Source organism: Oncorhynchus masou, chromosome 28, assembly GCF_036934945.1.
Source record: "Oncorhynchus masou masou isolate Uvic2021 chromosome 28, UVic_Omas_1.1, whole genome shotgun sequence".
NCBI classification, from domain to species: domain Eukaryota; kingdom Metazoa; phylum Chordata; class Actinopteri; order Salmoniformes; family Salmonidae; genus Oncorhynchus; species Oncorhynchus masou.
Window position 1 is genome coordinate 30,310,569 of NC_088239.1, and position 22,916 is coordinate 30,333,484.

At 44.1% G+C, this 22,916-nt stretch overlaps 1 protein-coding gene across 1 annotated transcript in view; it reads left to right on the top strand.

The window, feature by feature from the left end:
• Positions 1-22,916, top strand: part of ube3c (ubiquitin protein ligase E3C) — a 46,035-nt gene extending 23,119 nt beyond the window's left edge. The window contains exons 19-24 of the mRNA XM_064941882.1: positions 2,777-3,024; positions 13,035-13,247; positions 15,075-15,263; positions 15,437-15,503; positions 16,017-16,147; positions 21,727-22,916. Coding sequence (XP_064797954.1) covers positions 2,777-3,024; positions 13,035-13,247; positions 15,075-15,263; positions 15,437-15,503; positions 16,017-16,147; positions 21,727-21,897 — 1,019 coding nt within the window. The 3' untranslated portion in view covers positions 21,898-22,916. The remainder of the gene's footprint in view (positions 1-2,776; positions 3,025-13,034; positions 13,248-15,074; positions 15,264-15,436; positions 15,504-16,016; positions 16,148-21,726) is intronic.

A 22,916-nucleotide genomic window follows, 5' to 3' on the forward strand; every position in this document is an offset into this window, starting at 1 on the left:
CTTTTAATTACACTGAACACTAGAACAAAAATAACAAAACGGAACAAACGAAACAGTCCTGTCTGGTACAGAGACAGAGACAGAAAACAAAGTATGGTTCTCAATCAGAGACAACAATTGACAGCTGCCTCTGATTGGGAACCATACCATACCAGGCCAAACAAATAGAAATACAAACATAGAACAAAACAGAATGCCCACCCCAACTCACGCCTTGACCAACTTAAGATAGAGACCTAAAAAAGGAACTACGGTCAGGACGTGACGGTACCGCCCCAAAGTTGCGGAATCCGGCCGCAAAACCTCAACCCATAGGGAAGGGTCTGGGTGGGCATCTGTCCGCGGTGGCGGCTCTGGCGCGGGACGTAGACCCCACTCCACCTTCGTCTGGGCCCACTTAGGTGGCTCGTTTTGGCGGCTCCTGACTGACGGGCGGCTCTGGCGGCTCCTGACTGACGGGCGGCTCTGGCGGCTCCTGACTGACGGGCGGCTCTGGCGGCTCCTGACTGGCGGGAGAACCTGGAGGGAGGAGACGGAGAGACAGCCTGGTCCTCGGAGGAGGCACAGGATAGACCGGGCCGTGGACTGGAGGTCTCGAACTAAGGGCCTGCACAACCCATCCTGGCTGGATGGCGACTTTGTCCCTGCACGTGTGGGGCGCAGGCACAGGACGCACTGGGCTGTGCAGATGCACTGGAGACACAGTGCGCAGAGCTGGCGCAGCATAACCCGGGCTGAGGAGACGCACCGGAGACCAGATGCGCTGAGCCGGCTTCATCCCTCGATGCCCACTCTAGCCCGGCTGATTCGAGGAGCTAGGAAGTAATGTACCGGGCTGTGAACGTGCACTGGAGACACCGTGCGCTCCACCGCATAACCCGGTGCCTGACCAGTACGATGCCCCACCCGGTAAGCACGGGGAGTTGGCTCAGGTCTCCTACCTGAATCCGCCAAACTCCCCGTGTGCCACCCCCCAAGAAAGGGCTGCCTCTCGGGTTTCCTTGCCAGCCGTGTTCACTCAAATCGCTGGCTCCCTTTTCCTGCTGCCTCCACTCTCCTGGCTGCCTCCACCTGTTCCCATGGGAGGCGATCCCTTCCAGCCAGGATCTCCTCCCATGTGTAGGATCTCTTGCCGTCCAGAATGTCCTCCCATGTTCATTCCTCCTTATAGCTCTGCTCCTCCTTACCACGCTGCTTGGTCCTTTGGTGGCGGGTAGGTATGTAACGGTTGTCGTTGGTGGAAGAAGGAGAGGACCAAGGTGCAGCATGGTACGTGTTCATGATCTTTTAATTACACTGAACACTAGAACAAAATAACAAAACGGAACAAACGAAACAGTCCTGTCTGGTACAGAGACAGAAAACAACTCAAGGGCGAAACCAGGCTGCCTGGTATGGTTCTCAATCAGAGACAACGATTGACATCTGCCTCTGATTGGGAACCATAACCAGGCCAAACACATAGAAATACAAACATAGAACAAAACCCCAACTCAATGACAATACCCCTGTGCACAAAGTGAGGTCCATACAGAAATGGTTTGTCAAGACAATTGGTAGTTACATTCTTTTCCTACTATGGACCAATTGGTAGTTACATTCTTGTGCTCCTTAAACCGTAAGCCAGCCGCACCGTTGTGTTGGAGGAAACACCGTCCAGCTGTCAACCAAAGTCAACTTACAGGTGCTAGAGTGCGATGGGACAAGGGAATCCCGGCCGGGCCAAACCCTCCCCTAACCCAGACGACGGGAGACCCATGTGTGCCACCTCATGGATTTCCCGATCACTGCCGGTTGTGACACAGCATGGGATTGAACCCAGGTCTGTAGTGACGCCTCAAGCACTGCGATGCAGTGCTTTAGAAAGCTGCGCCACTCGGGAGGCCCTCTGTGCCCTAGGTGTGGAAGATCTTTACTGACCTGCACAGAGCCTCAGCCCCTGACCTCAACCCCTTCCAACACCCTTTGGATGAATTTGAACGTCGATTGCAAGCCGGGCCTAATCGTCCCAACATCAATGCCTGACCTAACTAGAGTGGAGAAGAGTGGAGGCTGTTATAGCAGCAAAGTGGTGACCAACTCCATATTAATTGCCATGATTTTGGAATGAGATGTTCGACTAGCAGGTGTTCACATACTTTTGGTAATGTCGTGTATTTTCCCTATTCCTACACATAATGTAGATTTTTTTAATTGTAAATTACATTTTAATTATTACATGCATGTACACTGAGTGTACAAAACATTAAGAACACCTTCCTAATATTGAGTTGCACCCCTTTTGATCTCAGAATAGCCTAAATTCGTTGGGGCATTGACTCTACAAGGTGTTAAGCGTTCCACAGCGATGCTGGTCCTTGTTGAATCCAGTGCTTCCCACAGTTGTCAAGTTGTCTGGATGTCCTTTGGGTGGTGGACCATTCTGGATACACACGGGAAACTGTTGAGCGTGAAAAGCAGCTTTGCAGTTCTTGACATACTCAAACCGGTGCGCATGGCACCTACTACCATTCCCTGTTCAAAGGCACTTAAATCTTTTGTCTTGCCCATTCACCCTTTGAATGGCACACACACATAATCCATGTCTAGATTGGCTCAAGGCTTAAAAATCATTTAATCGGTCTCCTCCCCTTCACCTACAATAATTGTAGTGGATTTAATAGAGGTCATCAATAAGGGATCATAACTTTCACCTGGGCTGTCTTCGTCTTGTTTTATACACTTAGTGTATATTTTCTCTACTAACTTGATTTCCCTTCGTGTCCCGTGTATCCAGAGCCGGACCTGAAGAAACGTGTCCGGGTGCACCTACTCAACGCCCACGGTCTGGACGAGGCGGGTATCGACGGCGGGGGCATCTTCCGCGAGTTCCTCAACGAGCTGCTGAAGTCGGGCTTCAACCCCAACCAGGGCTTTTTCAAGACCACCAACGAGGGCCTGCTTTATCCTAGCCCCACCGCCCAGATGCTAGTGGGGGACTCCTTTGCCAGACATTACTACTTCCTGGGACGGATACTGGGGAAGGTAAAGTTTTAAATAGAAACATTTTATTGTGCATTTTTATATAATAGAGGAGAGACGACAGAGGAAAGATAGATATATAGTGTGTCACAAAGGCAGTGGGTTGGATTCAAACCCATAGCGACACGGGAAAACGTGCGGTAGCCGGGCGCCACTGACCACTGGACCATCCAGGCCCACGGGAAAGCTGTCTTAGCTGACAGACAGACCGCTCTCATTCCAGGTCTCTGTTAAAGTCAACAGAAATCAATGTGTGTGATCAGTGTTCTTGTGTAGCCAATACAGTGTAGAGTGGGGACCATGTCAATTAGAGGTCGACCGATTAATCGGAATGGCCGATTATTAAGGGGCAGAAATCAGTATTTTTGGACACCGATTTTGCCGATTAAAAAAGAATGGTTTTAATTTTTATATATATATATTTTTTACACACCTTTATTTAACTAGGCAAGTCAGTTAAGAACACATTCTTATTTTCAATGACGGCCTAGAAACGGTGGGTTAACTGCCTTGTTCAGGGGCAGAACGACAGATTTTTCCTTGTCAGCTCGGGGGATTCAATCTTGCAACCTTACAGTTAGTCCAATGCTCTAACCACCTGCCTCTCATTGCACTCCACGAGGAGCCTGCGTGTTACACGAATGCAGTAGAAGCCAAGGTAAGTTGCTAGCTGGCATTAAACTTATAAAAAACAATAAATCAATCATAATCACTAATTAACTACACATGGTTGATGATATTACCAGTTTATCTAGCGTGTCCTGCGTTGCATATAATCGATGCAACGCAGGGGGATGATTTAACAAAAGCGCATTTGCGAAAAAAGCACAATCGTTGCACGACTGTACCTAACCATAAACACCAATGCTTTCTTAAAATCAATACACAGAAGTATATATTTTTAAACCTGCATATTTAGCTAAAAGAAATCCAGGTTAGCAGGCAATATTAACCAGGTGAAATTGTGGTCACTTCTCTTGCGTTCATTTCACACAGAGTCAGGGTATATGCAACAGTTTGGGCAGCCTGGCTCATTGCAAACTAATTTGCCAGAATTTTACATAATTGTTACATAACATTGAAGGTTGTACAATGTAACAGGAATATTTAGACTTAGGGATGCCACCCGTTAGATAAAATACCGAACGGTTCCGTATTTCACTGAAATAATAAACATTTTGTTTTTAGAACTGATAGTTTCCGGATTCAACCATATTAATGACCAAAGGCTCGTATTTATGTGTGTTATTATGTTATAACTAAGTCTATGATTTGATAGAGCAGTCTGACTGAGCGATGGTAGGCAGCAGCAGGCTCTTAAGCATTCATTCAAACAGCACTTTTGTGCGTTTTGCCAGCAGTTCTTCGCAAGCACATCGCTGTTTATGGTTTCAAGCCTGTCAGCCTAATGATTGGTTATAACCGATATGAAATTGCTAGCTAGTTAGCGGGGTGCGCGCTAATAGCGTTTCAAACGTCACTCGCTCTGAGACTTGGAGTAGTTATTCCCCTTGCTCTGCATGGGTAATGCTGCTTCAAGTGTGGCTGTTGTAGATGTGTTCCTGGTTCGAGTGCAGGTAGGAGCGAGGAGAGGGACGAAAGCTATACTGTTACACTGGCAATGCTAAAGTGTCTATAAGAACATCCAGTAGTCAAAGCTATATGAAAAACAAATGGTTTCGAGAGAAATAGTCCTATAATTACTATATTAACTACAACCTAAAACCTCTTACCTTGGAATATTGAAGTCTCGTGTTAAAAGGAACCACCAACTTTCATATGTTCTCATGTTTGGTGCAAGGAACTCAAACGTTAGCTTTTTTACACGGCACATATTGCACTTTTACTTTCTTCTCCAACACTTTGTTTTTGCATTATTTAAACCAAATTGAACATGTTTAATTATTTATTTTAGGCTAAATAGATTTTATTCATGTATAATATTAAGTTAAAGTAAGTGTTCATTCAGTATTGTTGTAATTATCATTATTACAAATAAAAAAATAAAAAAATTGGCCGATTTAATCGGTGTCGACCTTTTTTAGACCTCTAATAATCGGTATCTGCGTTGAAAAATCATCATAGACAATGGAAGAATGGGATGTGTTGCTAAAAAACTTGCAGCAGGAACTGACCAATTGAAAGCTGCAGTATGTAACTTTTTGGGGCGACCTGACCAAATTCACATAGAAATGTGTGTTATGGAACTGTCATTCTCATTGAAAGCATTTACTAAGAAGCGGTAGATCTGTTCTTTGTGCGCTATTTCTAAGCTTCCCGTTCTTGGGTTCCGATTTTTGCATCTTTTGGTTTTGTACACCAGCTTCAAACAGCTAAAAATACAATATTTTTGGTTATGGTAAAGATATTCCACAGCTGTTTGGATGGTAGAATGATTCTCTACATTATACTTGCATGTTTTGTCACATAAACTGAAATTAAGCAAACTATTTGAATTTTAGCATCCAGGAAATGGCGGAGTGATTTCTGCATAGTGCACCTTTTTTAAATAGTTAACAAGCACCCAAGGGTGAAGTTATTAAGCAATACAAGGTGTTTGTGTGCATATCTGTATGTTGGCTCCAAATGATCACCAGGTGTCTTCAAGCATTAACTGAAACAACAAGCACCTCCTAATGTGGTAATTAGATGGAAAACCAACCAATGTGTGATGAACGTCTAATCAGTTAATGAGATGTGAAATGTAGTCAGCAGCAGTGTGCTCCGCTAACTCTTGCAGGGGGGTTTGCCATGCCCCCTTGTGTTCCCTCTGAGGGTCACACTGTGCCTCAGACACCAGCAGGTCATCTGGGAGTCAACCCACCCTATGTCATTGAATAATAGAGGTACAGTAAAGAGATAAGGCTGATTCATTATAAGATCTAATGGCTGCTAGTATTTTAACTTGACTGCATATCAAACAACTGTGTTCATTGTCCTTGATTTTGTGTTCGATGTCCAAGAAAGTGACAATTTTGAATGAAATAAGACAGAACTTGGACCCGATTCTTGTACAAAGCATAGTTTGGTTCATTAGTCCTATGCGTAATCTGTTGAAGGCATTGTTTTCCCTGCCCCCTCCTCCCCCTTTGACTGCACTATTTATTATAGCCGAATGTTTTTAAATCTTATTTAATGCATGTGCCGGCAGATTGTTTATCGAGATGCTGTGGGAGTGTGTGTGTGTGTGTGTGTGTGTGTCTGGGAGGGGTCATCTCATTCTCAACGGGAGAAGAATTACCTCATGACAACCAACCGCCTCTCAATTAGGCATTCCATTAGCCTATGATTCCTGCCTCGTTGTTTGTGTAGCGATTGCATTTGCCCGGGCGCTAAATCAGTGCTAGCCCCCCGCCGACATGGACATAAATAAGCGGTCAAAGAATGTGGTAATAGCATTTTGATCTGTTTTACAGTCCGGAGCGTCTAAAGTCCTCTCTCTCTCTCTCTCTCTCTCTCTCTCTCTCGCTATGCTCTTGCTCTCTCTCTCTCTTTGCATGACGGTCCAGTCCACTCATCAGGGCACCATAACTCCTCCTGGGCGTTGTCCCAAATGGCACCTTATTCCCTATATATCGTGCACTACTTGTTAAAAGTAGTGCACCACAGAGGGAATTAGGGTACCATTTGGGACGCGACCCCTGGTGTCTCCACGTTTTCCATCCCCACGGTGAGAAATGGCTAGTCAGCTGATAGAAACGCGCTCTGCTCCCCCTTCCCCGATCACTACAGCTAATGGCTCAGGCAATTAAGGCAGGGGAAATTAATTTGAATTTGACTTTCAATTAACCCTACCTTAAGTTCCCTTTTTTTCTTCTCCATAAATACGACGTGTGAGTGCTCGTTTGAGTGGTGTATTGATATTTGTTTAGTGCCGTTATTACCTGCGCCCGGGTGGGGGGTGGGGCGTTATAGATTAGGATTGCATCACTGCTGCGTGGAGAGTGCGTGGAGAGATGCGCGGTACACACACTAAGACCTATGGGACACAGGAGATTAATATAGTTCAATAATGACCTCCCGGCCTGCCATTGTCGTAGAGGTAATGTATTAACATCAGGAGTGGGCCAGTCTGGGGTACTCACTGAAATGGGATTGGACATCACAATATGGGACGCCGATCATCCCTCTTCCTCACTTGTCCTCCCAACTGACACGTATAAGATTTGACGCCACAAACGGAAACCACTTAACAACACGTGTGTATGATTTACATTTTTTACAGACCTCATTGGTATACAATTCCACTGAGCATAAAAGCATATTGAATTCTCAAGTCTTCAGTATTATTATCTGTGCTCTCAAGCATCTAGAGTCCAAGGTTGCTGGTGTCTCTCACTGTTCTTACTAGTTTCTACAAGCCATTGGAGGCGTCGGGCAGTGCTTGACTTGGACAGGCGCTCTGCTGAGCCGAGTACTGGCACCTCAAATGTTCTACTGCTTGTGCTCCAGTTCCTCTTGTGGAATATTAGCTCAAAAGTGTTGTGGAGCTCCTGCATCTGAATATAAACAGTCCGTTCACCTATTTCAGTCCAAGTCAAGCACTGATTTGGGGCAAATGTGTAATGTAATTTTTTAATTTTTAAATCACCTCAAGTTAACTTCAAACCAAATAATTGTATTGATTTGATTGTGAAATAAAAAAATGCACGGTTGCTAAAGTTAGGCTAGCTGTAGTTTGTAGTGACTGTTTAAAGAAAACTAAATGGATTCCAGTTTCTTCTGCCCCATAGACTACTTTCAGGGCGAGGAACTGACGAACATCAAGTTGTAAAATACGGAACTTCCCCTTTTAAGCTGTTTTCGGTGCCTCTCTTCTTCCGGACAATTTTGTCGGGGTAGTAAAGAGAGAGGTCTCCTGATGCCAGTCTCACTGCCCCACATCACTGTCACCGTCCAGCCAAGATCCAGTAAACTTCAGTAGGACATGTGGAGCAACCCCCCCACCCCTCCTCGCTATGCCTCACCCATCTGGAACACCCACAGCATGCCTCTTCATGATAGTACAAAGCCCGGCATTAGCCCTGGCATAGCCTCCAAACTCTTTCAGCAGGTGGCTGAAGTTTTGTGTGTGTTTGTACCATCCACCCTCCCTCCCACTTCCCCAGTGCCTTTCCTCATTAATCTCCCCGGTCGGACTAAAAGTTCCCCTTTAGAGGTGCGTTGGGTTGCACCCCTGATTGATAGCGATGCGTTTGAAAGGCATTATATTTTTATTGATTCTTAATGTTGTAAATTAAGGAATTTATTTGGCAGCTAACAGAAGGCAACCTGCGATGTTGTTGGGCGTTTATTCTCCCTGATGGCGCTGCGATCTGCTTTAATTGCGTTGCCACTGCACTCACTTATATTAAAAGGGGCTGGGCCATAATTAATCCGTTTTATCCCGAGTCATTTTGGCACAATTTCTGGCAATAAACACCCATAAATAAAGTGGCTGTTAAAAAAAAAAAAGAAAGAAAATGCCACAGGTTTTTTTTCCTTCTCCCTCCATATACTTAGTGCCACCTCTTCCCGGCACTGTGTTATTGTTATTGATAGGTTTCAAGTGGGTATGCAGCGCATATGGTCAAGGAATTCAGAAGGAGCCACCTGAGAAATGCTAAGTGGATTAATTTGCATTAAAAAAATCGAATGTGTTTAAAGTTGCGCAATTAACCTGTGTTTAGAAAATAGACCCTGATTTATACCTGCCTGTATGTTTAAGATGCATGCATTATGGAAATGGCCTAGATTTATAATCCATTTAGCTGATGTGGTCAGGGTTTTTAGTGCAATCATTTATAAGGACCTCTATATTTTAATGCCTGGAACGGGCTCTTTTTTTTAGGACTATTCCAGTACATTAGCTCCCGGTTTTATGAGTCACCTGCTCGGCCAAGGTTCTTAATGGCAGCCCAGGTCAAGGTGAGAATTGACATTTATAAAGTTTGAGGCAGGCGGATTTTAAGGCCGGTGTGTTTTAGACAGATTGTGTTCTTGTTTTGTGCTCTTGCACCGATGTGAACTGATTTACTGTCTTATCGCATCTTTATCTGATGTTCCGGTCAGTCTTTTAACCTCAGTTTATAATTGCAAACAGCAAAGATGGCTCTCTCACCGATATCCATTGTTGTTATTGATTGATTATTCTGTTCACTGTTCTGTTGAGGTTTTTATGCTAGTCTGATTTGTATGACTTTATCATTACCTAATTTTTATCATAACACATAATATATAAACTCAGCAAAAAAAGAAACGCCCCTTTTTCAGGACCCTGTCTTTCAAAGATAATTAGTAAAAATCCAAATAACTTCACAGACCTTCATTGTAAAGGGTTTCACATGCTTGTGCAATGAACCATAAACAATTAATGAACATGCACCTGTGGAAGGGTCGTTAAGACACTAACAGCTTACAGACGGTAGGCAATTATGGTCACAGTTATGAAAACTTAGGACACGAAAGAGGCCTTTCTACTGACTCTGAAAAACACCAAAAGAAAGATGCCCAGGGTCCCTGCTCATCTGCGTGAACGTGCCTTAGGCATGCTGCAAGGAGGCACGAGGACTGCAGATGTGGCCAGGGAAATAAATTGCAATGTCCATACTGTGAGACGACTAAGACAGCGCTACAGGGAGACAGGAAGGACAGCTGATTGTCCTCGCAGTGGCAGACCACGTGTAACAACACCTGCGGGACATGTACAGGATGGCAAAAACAACTGCCTGAGTTACACCAGGAACGCACAATCCCTGCATCAGTGCTCAGACTGTCCGCAATAGGCTGACAGAGGCTGGACTGAGGTAGGCTGGACTGAGGTAGGCAACAACGTCGTCTATGGGCACAAACCCACCGTCGCTGGACCAGACAGGACTGGCAAAAAGTAATCTTCACTGATGAGTCGCGTTTTTGTCTCACCAGGGGTGATGGTCGGATTTGCGTTTCTCATCGAAGGAATGAGCGTTACATCGAGGCCTGTACTCTGAAGCGGGATCGATTTGGAGGTGGAGGTTCCGTCATGGTCTGGTGCGGTGTGACACAGCATCATCGGACTGAGCTTGTTGTCATTGCAGGCAATGCTGTGCATTACAGGGAAGACATCCTCCTCCCTCATGTGGTACCTTTCCTGCAGGCTCATCCTGACATGACCCTCCAGCATGACAATGCCACCAGCCACACTGCTCGTCCTGTGCGTGATTTCCTGCAAGACAGGAATGTCAGTGTTCTGCCATGGCCAGCGAAGAGCCCAGATCTCAATCCCATTGAGCACGTCTGGGACCTGTTGGATCGGAGGGTGAGGGCTAGGGCCATTCCCCCCCAGAAATGTTTGGGAATTTGCAGGTGCCTTGGTGGAAGAGTGGGGTAACATCGCACAGCAAGAACTGGCAAATCTGGTGCAGTCCATGAGGAGGAGATACACTGCAATACTTAATGCAGCTGGTGGCCACAACTGATACTGACTGTTACATTTGATTTGTAACCCCCCCCCCCCTTTGTTCAGGGACACATTTCAATTTCTGATAGTCACATGTCTGTGGAACTTGTTCAGCTTATGTCTCAGTTGAATCTTGTTATGTTCATACAAATATTTGCAAGTTCACAAATATTTACAAGTTTAAGTTTGCTGAAAATAAAAACAGTTGACAGTGAGAGGGCATCTCTTTTTTTGCTGAGTTTATATTTATATATAGACTACTGTTCAAAAGTTTGGGGTCACTTAGAAATGTCCTTGTTTTTGAAAGAAAAGCACATTTTTTGTCCATTAAAATAACATCAAATTGATCAGAAATACAGTGTAGACATTGTTAATGTTGTAAATGACTATTGTAGCTGGAAATTTTGAATGATGATTTTGAATGGAATATCTACATAAGCGTACAGAGGCCCATTATCACCAACCAGCACTCCTGTGTTCCAATGGCTGTGTTAGCTAATCCAAGGTTATCATTTTAAAAGGCGAATTGATCATTAGAAAACCCTTTTGCAATTATGTTAGCACAGCTGAAAACTGTTGTGCTGATTAAATAACCAATAAAACTGGCCTTTAGACTAGTTGATTATCTGGCGCATCAGCATTTGTGGGTTCGATTACAGGCTCAAAATGGCCAAAAACAAAGAACTTGTTCTGAGAAATTAAGGCTATTCGATGTGAGAAATTTCCAAGAAACTGAAGATCTCGTACAACGCTGTGTACTACTCCCTTCACAGAACAGCACAAACTGGCTCTAACAAGAATAGAAAGAGGAGTGTGATGCACCGGTGCACAACTGACCAAGAGGACAAGTACATTAAATCGCCATTAAAAAAAGCCAGACTGCACATGGGGACAAAGATTGTACTTTTTGGAGAAATTTCTGCTCTCTGGTCTGATGAAACAAAAATAGAACTGTTTGACCATAATGACCATCGTTATTTTGGAGGAAAAAGAGGGAGGCTTGCAAGCCGAAGAACACCATCCCAACCGTGAAGCACGGGGGTGGCAGCATCATGTTGTGGGGGTGCTTTGCTGCAGAAGGGACTGGTGCACTTCACAAAATAGATCACAAGGGAGGAAAAGTATGGGGATATATTGAAACAACATGTCAAGACATCAGTCAGGAAATTAAGGCTTGGTCGCAAATGGGTCTTCAAATGGAAAATGACCCCAAGCATACTTCCAAAGTTGTGGCAAAATGGCTTAAGGACAACAAAGTCAAATTATTGGAGTGGCCATCACAAAGCTCTGACCTCAATCCTATAGAAAATCTGTGGGCAGAACTGAAAAAGCGTGTGCGAGCAAGGAGGCCAACAAACCTGACTCAATTACACCAGCTCTGTCAGGAGGAATGGGCCACAATTCACACAACTTATTTTGGGAAGCTTGTGGGAGGCTACCTGAAATGTTTGACCCAAGTTAACCAATTTAAAGGCAATGCTACCAAATACTAATTGAGTGTATGTAAACTTCTGACCCACTGGGAATGTGATGAAATAAATAAAAGCTGAAATAAATCACTTTCTACTATTATTCTGACATTTCACATTCTTAAAATAAAGTGGTGATCCTAACTGACCGAAGACAGGGAATTTTTACTCGGATTCAATGTCATGAATTGTGAAAAACTTTGTTTAAATGTATTTGGCTAAGATGAATGTAAACTTCCGACTTCAACTGTATATGTGTGGACACCCCTTCAACAAATTAGTGGATTTGGCTATTTTAGCCACATCCGTGTATAAAATTGAGGACACAGCCATGCATTCTCCGTACACCAACATTGGCAGTAGGATGGCCTTACTGAAGAGCTCAGTGACTTTCAACGTGGCACCGAATGACACCTTTCCAACAAGTCAGTTCGTCAAATGTATGCCCTGTTAGAGCTGGCCCTGTCAATTGTAAGTGCTGTTATTGTGGAATGAAAACATCTAGGGCCAACAACAGCTCCAACTTTGTGGAAACAGTTTGGGGAAGGCCTTTTCCTGTTTCAGCATGACAATGCCCCGTGCCAAAGCTAGGTCCGTACAGAAATGGTTTGTCGAGATCAGTGTGGAAGAACTTGCCTTGCCTGCACAGAGCCCTGATCTCAACCCGATAGAACACCTTTGGGATGAATTGGAACGCCGACTGCGAACCAGGCCTAAATGCCCAACAGTGCCCAACCTCACTAATGATCTTGTGGCTAAATGGAAGCAAGTCTCTGCTACAATGTTCCAACATTTAGTGGAAAGCCTTCCCAGAAGAGTGGAGGCTGTTATAGCAGCAAAGGGGGGACCTACTCCATATTAATGCCCATAATTTTGGAATGAGATGTTCGATGAGCAGATGTCCACGTACCTTTGGTCATGCCATTTAGCAGATGCTTTTATCCAAAGTAACTTACAATCATGCGTGCATACATTTTCGTATGTGCAACCCCAGCGGGAATCGAACCCACGATCCCGGCACTGAAAGCTCCAAGCTCTAAAAACTGAGCCACACAGGATCATGTTATCGTGACCTTTGACCTGAGTGCATCTATGATGACCTATGACCTTTTTATTTCTCCCTATAGGCCCTGTATGAGAACATGCTGGTGGAGCTGCCGTTTGCCAGCTTTTTCCTGTCCAAGCTGCTGGGCACCAGTGCTGATGTGGACATCCACCACCTGGCCTCGCTGGACCCCGAGATGTACCGCAACCTGCTCTTCCTCAAGAGCTACGAGGACGACGTGGAGGACCTGGGACTCAACTTCACCATCGTCAACAATGACCTGGGAGAGGCACAGGTGGGTGGGGCTTGTGTGTGTGTGTGTGTCGATGGAGGGACGTAGGGGTTATCACAGCATCGCCGCCTTTGATTGCCTGTGACTCCATCCCTCTTTCCTGCCTGTGTCTCTGGCCTTGTCATTCTGTCCCTCTCGCCATTCCCTTTTCCCTCCCTGCAGTGTTAATAATTAATTTCCCTCACGTTGTCTGTATTGAGAGGCACTGAGAGAGATAAAGCACGTCGTCAGCTCTCGCCCTGAGTGGTGCCGTGCCGCGGGGAATAGGAGGCTCTCTGTTGACCATTCTAACAAGCCGGCCATCAAGCAATTTTCTCAGAACACGCCTGAGAGGCATGACTTTTACTTCTTTGGCACGTCCAACATGTCTGAGCCTGTTTTTTTAGACAGAGAGGGGTCTATTCACTGCCCTCTAGTCACCCTTACCAGTCACCCCGGGCTGGGCTAAGCACTCTACCCGCTCTCCCTGTTTGCTCAGGGCCTTACCTTCTCTTATTAGCTCCTCTTTAAACAGGCTTGAACAGTCGCGCTACAGTGTAGCCCGCAGTCGCAAATAGGGCATCCCAAACACGATTCGGAAAACAATTTGCGGGAGATAAGGCACACACTCGGAGGCAGACTGGCCCGTATATGCCCTCGGAAGATAGCCAAAGCAAGCAAGATAAAGACAATCATTCTCAGACATTAGCACATAATCAGAAACACAAAATGAAACTCAGATAGTGGGCCTGCTGGCTACTAACCCTTATGTGGTTAGCTACTTAATGTACATTTTAATCGATTTTGTCGGGTGACTGGCTACCCCCTGACTGGCTACTTTTTTCATGAAGGTGGCTACTTCAGATTTTTGGGAACATATTGATCTTAAGAGTATTAGAAAAGTTCCTTAGTGATCTGGATTATTTTACTGTGATTATGTGGTATGTGTCCTTACTCCTCCAAGACCATTCAACCAAAATGCAAAACCCTCCAGGAAGGAGATAGATCAGGTTTTGTGACCCAAAACCCAACACTATAGCCGATCATAGAAAACAACTCAAGTAAAAGTGAAAGTCACCCAGTAAAATACTACTTGAGTAAAATTCTAAAAGTGTTTTTAATTATACTTCAGTGTCAAAAGTAAATGTAATTTCTAAAATATACTTAAGTACAAAAGTCAAATTATAAATCATTTCAAATTCCCAAACCAGACAACACCATTTTCTTTGTTTGTTTTTTAATTTACGTATAGCCTGCGGCACACTCCAAAACTCAGACATCATTTAATAAAACTAAGCATGTGTGTTTAGTGAGTCCGCCAGATCAGAGGCAGTAGGGATGACCAGGGATGTTGTCTTGAGAAGTGTGGGAATTGGACCATTTTCCTGTCCTGCTAAGCATTCAAAATGTAACGAGTACTTTTAGTAAAAAGGACATGATTTTCTTAAGGAATGTAGTGAAGTATAAGTTGTCCAAAATTATAATTAGTTAAGATAGCCCCAGAAAACTACACAAGTCGTACTTGAAAGTATTTTACACCACTGCCCCTGGGCCCCTTGATCAGTGACTTCTCCCTTTGCTCCACTGGTAACTTCAATCACGCTCTCTGGGTTGACACACCCTAAAAAGCTTATCTTGACGCAATAATATTACATGCTCCACTATGAAATGTATATTTTACATGGAGTGACACTTTCTGGTGAACACATTTCTTGACTTTTGAAGTTTCGAGCATTGAGAAAGTAATACCCGAAGTAAAGTGTGAGGGTGACATATGGTGGTTTTTGCCTGGTTGCCCTCTACGTGGATTTGAGATAAATGCCTGTATGTCTGACAGGGCCTTTCTTCCAGGTGGTTGAGCTGAAGCCTGGAGGGAAGGACATCCCTGTGTCCACGGCCAACAGGATAGCGTATATCCATTTAGTGGCAGATTACCGACTCAACAAACAGATCAGGCCCCACTGCCTGGCCTTCAGACAGGGCCTGGCCAACGTTGTCAACCTGGAGTGGCTGCGTATGTTTGACCAGCAGGAGATCCAGGTAACGTCAAGGATATTCACTAGGTTTGCAAAATCCAGAGGATTTCTGGAAAACGTCTAATTTTGGGAAAGTTACCAGAATGTTGCAAGTCGATTCACATTACTTTTACAAACATGCACACGTAAATATACACTTCAACATTTTCTTCATCGATCTTTGCTTTCCCACTACAGGTGTTGATATCTGGAGCTCATGTACCCATTTGTCTTGACGACCTGAAGACGTTTACAAACTACTCAGGTATGATCACATTAATGGATGGTTTGTACAATTTTATTTAAAGAAACAAAACTACTCGGGTATGATCACATTATGGATGGTTTGTATTAGTTTCTTTTAAGAAACAAAATTATTTAGGCTCTGCCATAATGGTGAAAATGATATTGAAGTTGTACTCATTAATACTCTGTGATAGTCCGTTTCTAGTAGTAGTGATTACTTTGACCATTTTAATGTGCTGTAAAGTCAGGAGGATTTCCATAGAGCTAACTGTCAAGCTCTCCTGCCAACTTCATGGGACAGGTGGCCTAGTCACGGCATACGGTTGCGCTCTGGAGTAATGTGTTTGCTGAATGGGGGGTAGTCGAGATGGCATGGCTGCATCATGAGTCTTAAACAACACAAACAATGTGACAGCTACGTCTGTCAGACAGTGGATTCACTCGGTTTACAGGTGTTTTTTTTGTGTGTTTTTTTATTTTAAGACTAAAAACCCAAGTGTGTCAGATTATCATGTCTCTCTCTCTTCACCAGGTGGTTACACTGCCACTCACCCTGTCATTACCATCTTCTGGGAGGTGGTGGAAAGCTTCACCGATGAAGAGAAACGCAAGCTGCTCAAGTTTGTCACCAGTTGCTCGCGGCCTCCCCTCCTGGGCTTCAAGGTGAGGGTTGACCGAAAGTTCATTACGTCTGCTTTTTTTTCTTTCCTGCCCCTCTTTTCTACCCTCCGTCTGGTATTATAGACTGTGTTGATTGTAGCCGGCGCCATCAGGAGTTCAACCAAAGACTGAGAGTCCAAATTACACCCTATATTTTTTACTAAAAGTGGTGCACTATATATTATAGGTAATAGGGTGCCATTTAGGACGCAACCCAAGACTAAATCCAGCGCTAGGGAGTGTTCACTGTTGTAATGGGCATGTAATGAAAATGCCTGGCCTGATAACTCCCTCCGATGATCCTTTTCAAATTAGGCTCGGTGATAAGACTCATAATGCTCCTGAGCTCGTGCTTATCTCCTATACCTGCTCACTGCGGTTCACAACCCTCCTCTGGATTATAAGTCAATTTGAGCCCTTTGCCCGACCGTTTGGGCGTGAGCTCGGTTGGCAGGTATCACCCGCCGGACAAATATTGACGTTGGTGTCAGACTAAGCCGGCGGCACGGTGAACGTTTGCACTGTTGGCTCCTGTTTGACCTCGATGAGAAATGGGGAGACGTTAGTTTCACACACAAAATAAAGGCATACAGTGCATTCAGAAAGTATTCAGAAACCTTGACTTTTTCCACATTTTGTTATGTTGCAGCCTTATTCTAAAATTGATTTTAAAAGAAAAAATGCTTCTCATCAATCTACACACAATACCCCATAATGACAAAGCAAAAACAGATTTTTATACGTTTTTGTAAATGTATTAATATTGAAAACCATATACCTTATTTACATAAGTATACAGACCCTTTGCTATGAGACTCCAAATTGAGCTCAGTTGCATCCTGTTTCCATTGATTTTCCTTGAGATGTTTCTAAAACTTGATTGGAGTCCACCTGTAAATTCAATTGGTTGGACATAATTTGAAAAGACCTGTCTATACCTGTCTATATAAGGTCAAATCAAATCAAATTTTATTGGTCACATACACATATTTAGCAGATGTTATTGCGGGTGTAGCTAAATGCTTGTGTTTCTAGCTCCGACAGTACAGTAATATCTAACAAGTAATATCTAACAATTTCATAACAATACACACATCTAAGTAAAGGAATGGAATTAGGAATATATAAATATATGGACGCGCAATGTCAGAGCGGCATAGACTAAGATACAGTAGAATAGAATACAGTTTATACATATGAGATGAGTAATGCAAAATATGTAAACATTATTAAAGACTAGTGATCCATTTATTAAAGTGGCCAGTGATTTCAAGTCTATGTATATAGGCAGCAGCCTCTAATGTGCTAGTGATGACTATTTAACAGTCTGATGGCCTTGAGATAGAAGCTGTTTTTCAGTCTCTCGGTCCCAGCTTTAATGCACCTGTACTGATCTCGCCTTCTGGATGATAGCGGGGTGAACAGACAGTGGCTTGGGTGGTTGATGTCCTTGATGATCATTTTGGCCTTCAAGTGACATCGGGTGCTGTAGGTGTCCTGGAGGGCATGTCAGAGCATAAACCAAGCCATGAGGTCGATGGAATTGTCCATACAGCTCCGAGGCACAGATCTGGGGAAGGGTACCAAAACAATTCTGCAACATTGAAGGTCTCCAAGAACACAGTGGCCTCCATCATTCTTAAATGGAAGAATTTTGGAACCATCAAGACTGAACAATCAGTGGAAAGTGTTCAGCCTTGGTCATGGAGGTGACCATGAACAAGATGGTCACTCTGACAGAGCTCCCGAGTTCCTCTGTGGAGATGGGAGATCCTTCCAGAAGAACAAGCATCTCTGCAGCACTCTACCAATCAGGCCTTTATGGTAGAGTGCTCCTCAGTAAAAGGCACATGATGGCCCACTTGGAGTTTGCCAAAAGGCACCTAAAGGACCCAGACCATGAGAAACAAGATTCTCTGGTCTGATGAAACCAATATTGAACTCTTTAGCCTGAATGCCAAGTGTCACGTCTGGAGGAAACCTGGCACCATCCTGGTGACAGCATCAGTGCTGTCACACCCTCCACCCTCCAACAGGACAATGACCCTAAGCACACAGCCAAGATAACACAGGAGACACTCTGGGGAAAAGTCTCCAGCCAGAGCCCAGACTTGAACCCGATCTAACATCTCTGGAGAGACCTGAAAATAGCTGTGCAGCGACGCTCCGCATCCAACCTGACAGAGCTTGAGAGGATCTGCAGAGATGAATGGGAGAAACTCCCCAAATACAGGTTGGCCATGCTTGTAGCGTCATGCCCAAGAATACTCGAGGCTGTATTCGCAGCCAAATGTGCTTCAGCAAAGTACTGAGTAAAGGGTCTGAATACTTATTTAAATGTTATATTTCTATTTTTTATTCTTAATAAATTTGCAAAATGTCATAAAATCCTGTTTTTGCTTTGTCATTAGGTATTGTGGGTAAATTAAGGAGGGGAAAAAACGATTTAATCGATTTTAGAGTAATGCTGTAATGTAACAAAATGTGAATAAAGTCAAGAGGTCTGAATACTTTCCTGAGGCACTGTATATTTTATGTTGTTAGATGTCTTTATTTGTGCAAAGGGTATAACCTCAGAAGCATATACTTGTTTTGAATCACTACCCCCCAAAAACTAGCACCAAAACATTGCTGCAACATCATCGAAAGCTGTTTGTTTCCAAAATGACTTCAGCCAAGAGCTGAAACTTGTGCTGAAATGGTGGAATTGTGTTTACCGGAATTACCATTGCTGTGTCATCAGCTGATGATTCCTCCAATCGAGAGCCGTTTCACTTTCCTAATGTCTTGATTTAGAGAGACACTAAAACAGTTGGAAATAGAAAGGAGAAGAGCGCTGCTGAAATCCATTAGAATTTTTTATACGCCTTACTTAGGATTACCAGAAGCTGTAATTGTCATATGATTGGTTTTATTACTGTTTATTGCCATCGTTAGTTAAGAATACTTAAGTGCTCCCACAGCGGGGTGAGGAGGGTACAGTTGGGAACGCTCCTAAAAATCTCCCTCGGTGGCTCAGGCTGGAGAGTCCCCCGCCCCAGTTTAATGAATTTGACTTTGGGGAGTGTGTGGATGTGCCGTCCCCTCCCGGTCTCCTTCCCCCCACCCTGTCTCCTCCCCAGGCCAGAGGGGGAGGGGGGGGGTTCATGGTGATTGGTGGAGCGGAGAGCGGCCCCTGACCCTAACCCTGCGCCCGTGCTAGCCCAGCCTTAATTAGCTGCCGTAAATGTCCAAGGATTCATTAGCTGAGAAATAGCTCTGTCAGGAGAAGCCATTTAAAAAAGATGATGGAGAGCCTTTTTTCCAGAATGATCGTTCCCGTAATGACACTTTCTCAATAAGCAACGATAGTTTAATACAGTAATTGTCCGAAAAATTGGGTCGTTACCGCAGAGCCCCCCAGAACCATTTAACCGGGCTGGTACAGGCGCTGAACCCCACACGCCACACTCCTAATCTTTAAATAGCCTGACAAATGAATTGCTGTAGAGCGGCGGGACGTTAGAAACAGAGAGGATGTTTCCTGTGGATTCTGATGGAAAACGTCAGTGGTTGCGCTCCAAATGGCACCCTATTCCCTATATAGTGCACTACTTTTGACCAGGGACCATAGGGAAACACATAGGGCCCTCTTCAAAAGTAGTGCACTATATAGGGAATAGCGTTCCATTTGGGACACAGGCAGTGTCTTGGCCTTGATGATGTGGGTGGAGATGAGGTGACCTGGCCTCATCACCAGAAAGCATAATTTGAAAAGTGCCAGATAGACAACATGAAGTGACCATTCGCTGCTCTTGCTCAGTACCCAATCCAAAAGGCTACCAGTGGGGAAGTGTCTCCTTCAAACATCGACAGCCTATTTTTAATTTATATCCACGCTGAATTAGCTAAACACTTAACGTCACGTCCTATCACATTTATTCCCTGATGTCGCTCGACATTTACGGCTTAATTAGAATTGCCCGGGATATGATGATCATCATCGGTGACATCAGATGATCCATGTCTTTCTGTCTGGTTGGGCCGGGACGATACCAGTAACGCGATACTCGTTAGTATCGTGGCAAGGAAACGAAACAAGAAGCTGATTTGAACTTCTTTAGGAAAACAAAACCGTCCGGAAACAAACATCGTTACGTTGTCGTCTAGAGTCGCATGTGTTTATTTTCCCAAGCAATAGCAACACAATAATTGACATGCAGTGTTTGGTCTGCTTCGTGGTTTCGTTTTTGCCATGGACAAAATATCACAGGGAGAAAATATATATCTCGATGCTGGTATCGCACTGTTGGTCTTCAATTATCCTTATGTACCTCTGTTAAGCTTGTTGTATTTCAGTCTGTCTTTCTGTAACTGAATGATTGTCACGCCTTGGTCTTAGTATTTTGTGTTTTAGTTAATTAGTTGGTCAGGCCAGGGTGTGACATGGGTTTATGTTATTGTGTTGTCGTATTGGGGTTTTTGTAGGCATTGGGATTGTGGTTGATTAGGGGTGTGTTTAGTTTAGGTTTGGCTGCCTGAGGCGGTTCTCAATCAGAGTCAGGTGATTCTTGTTGTCTCTGATAGGGAACCGTATTTAGGTAGCCTGGGTTTCACTGTGTATTTCTTGGGTGATTGTTCCTGTCTCTGTGTAGTGTTCACCAGATAGGCTGTAATAGGTTTCACGTTCCGTTTGTTGTTTTTGTATTTATTAGTTATTTCATGTATCGTTCCGTTTTTCTTCATTAAAGACATGAGTAACCACCACGCTGCATTTCGGTCCGACTCTCATTCAACAAACGAAGAATGCCGTTACAATGATGCTGTCATTCTTTGGGGTGCCCCGTACACACTTAGGTTCTACAACTAAAACAATGGTTGTAATACAACAGATATTTTTGATAACAGCAAGTCTGTCGGCATTAAAAGTGTCCACAACTGTTGTAATTATTTTTGTCAAGAAAAACTCTTGTTATATAAGAAGTGTTGTGCCAAATGTGTTGTTCGTCAATTGGATAAACTGAATGTATCGTGAGCTTTCGTGGCACAGATAGAACAATGAGACCGTTGTTTCACCGGATGTATGAATCTAAAACATCCGGTTAGCATTTCCACTCGCCACCAAAAATGGTGATGAGAGGAGCCCCAGTGGCTGGCGGTGGGAGATGGTGGAGCGAGATGGATTTTGGCCGACATTCTGCTAATTCTGTAATGGATGAAACATTTGATCTCAATACAGTTTTCTGTTCCCCAAACTAGAACCTTGTTATGAATAGCCGGTACTAAGTTTTGTAGACGTATCCCTTTGCCAAAGTTTCTAAACTGCGTGTTGTTTAGGAGTACAAGGGTGAATTGAGTTATTGCACACGCGCACTTCAACGAGTAGGCGTTCCCTAACGGAAATATGCAAATACATGCTAGAACACTCTAATTGAATCTCGTTAGCTTGTGCTTGACTCTGCTCAACTCCTTGTTCTGCCTTCTATAATTAATTTGCTTCCATTGGAAACGATAGGCCGCGGCCTATCTTAGGTTATTCATAAAAACTTTGTCCGTGACCCTCTGAATCTCATTTGACAAGGTTCTCCCCACTGTGTTTCCAGGAGCTGTACCCAGCCTTCTGCATCCATAATGGGGGGAACGACCTGGAGCGCCTGCCCACGGCCTCCACCTGTATGAACCTGCTCAAGCTGCCCGAGTTCTGCGACCAGCACCTGATGAGGAACAAGTTGCTTTACGCCATCGAGTCCTCCGCAGGCTTCGAGCTCAGTTGAGGGGGGGGGGTCTGTCTCTGAGTCCCTGAAAACCACTGACTCAATGGACATGGATGGGCCAGAGAAGACTGTCTGTTGAGAGTGCGTGAAACAAATACTTAGGGGAAAGATGTATTGGTATCTCTCTGACTGGGTGGAAAACAAACAGGGGTGAAAGGATTGTCTCCCAAATCGGATGAGGAAGAGGGGGACGAGGGACGAATGGAGGGGAAGGGAAAAGTGCAGTGATTTTGTTTTTGTTTTAATATAACTTAAATGCAAAAAAGAGCAGCAACAATAGAATCTCGAGGCTGTTTTATTTGAAAGACTTTGTGCAAAAGTAAACGAACAGACGAGATCTACTGTGAGTGTGTCCATGGCGATACATTTGACCCTTAAGCACAGCGAGTTGTGAAATTATCAACAGAAATAAACATCAACAACAACGGAGTGTTCACCAAAGATTGATCCGTGCTGTGTTGTTGGAAAATGGGTAGAAGAGAGGCACAGGAAATAAGAGGACAGAGGTGGGAGATGGGGTGACATACAGGACTGCAACACTCCTAACACCCCTGTGTCAAGGGTTTTAAGAGGGTCTAATAGCGCCTGTTCCAAATGGCACCCTATTCCCTATATCGTTCACTACTTTTGACCTGATCCCTATGGGCCCTGGTTAAAAGTAGTGCACTATTACGGGAATAGGGTGCCATTAGGGACATTTTCAACTATAGGTCATGTTTTGTGATTACTGTAATGGTTATTATCGTTTTCAGAACATAAAAATGCTAATTGTTTGGGCAGGCTACTGTGTTGGTTTTTCAAGGCAAAGACTAGTATTGTTGATAAGAGATTGGACAAAACTATTGAGTATGATGATCATGGAATATTTGTTAATATGTATATGTGTTTACACCACTCTTGTACAATTCCTTCACTCATTATTTGTACAGGCTGCTTTTCTCTGTTTCTTTTTCCTTGTGTGTTTCGAATGAAGGCCTGGTGTTCTCACACACAGATTAAAGTGAACAATCTATTCTACA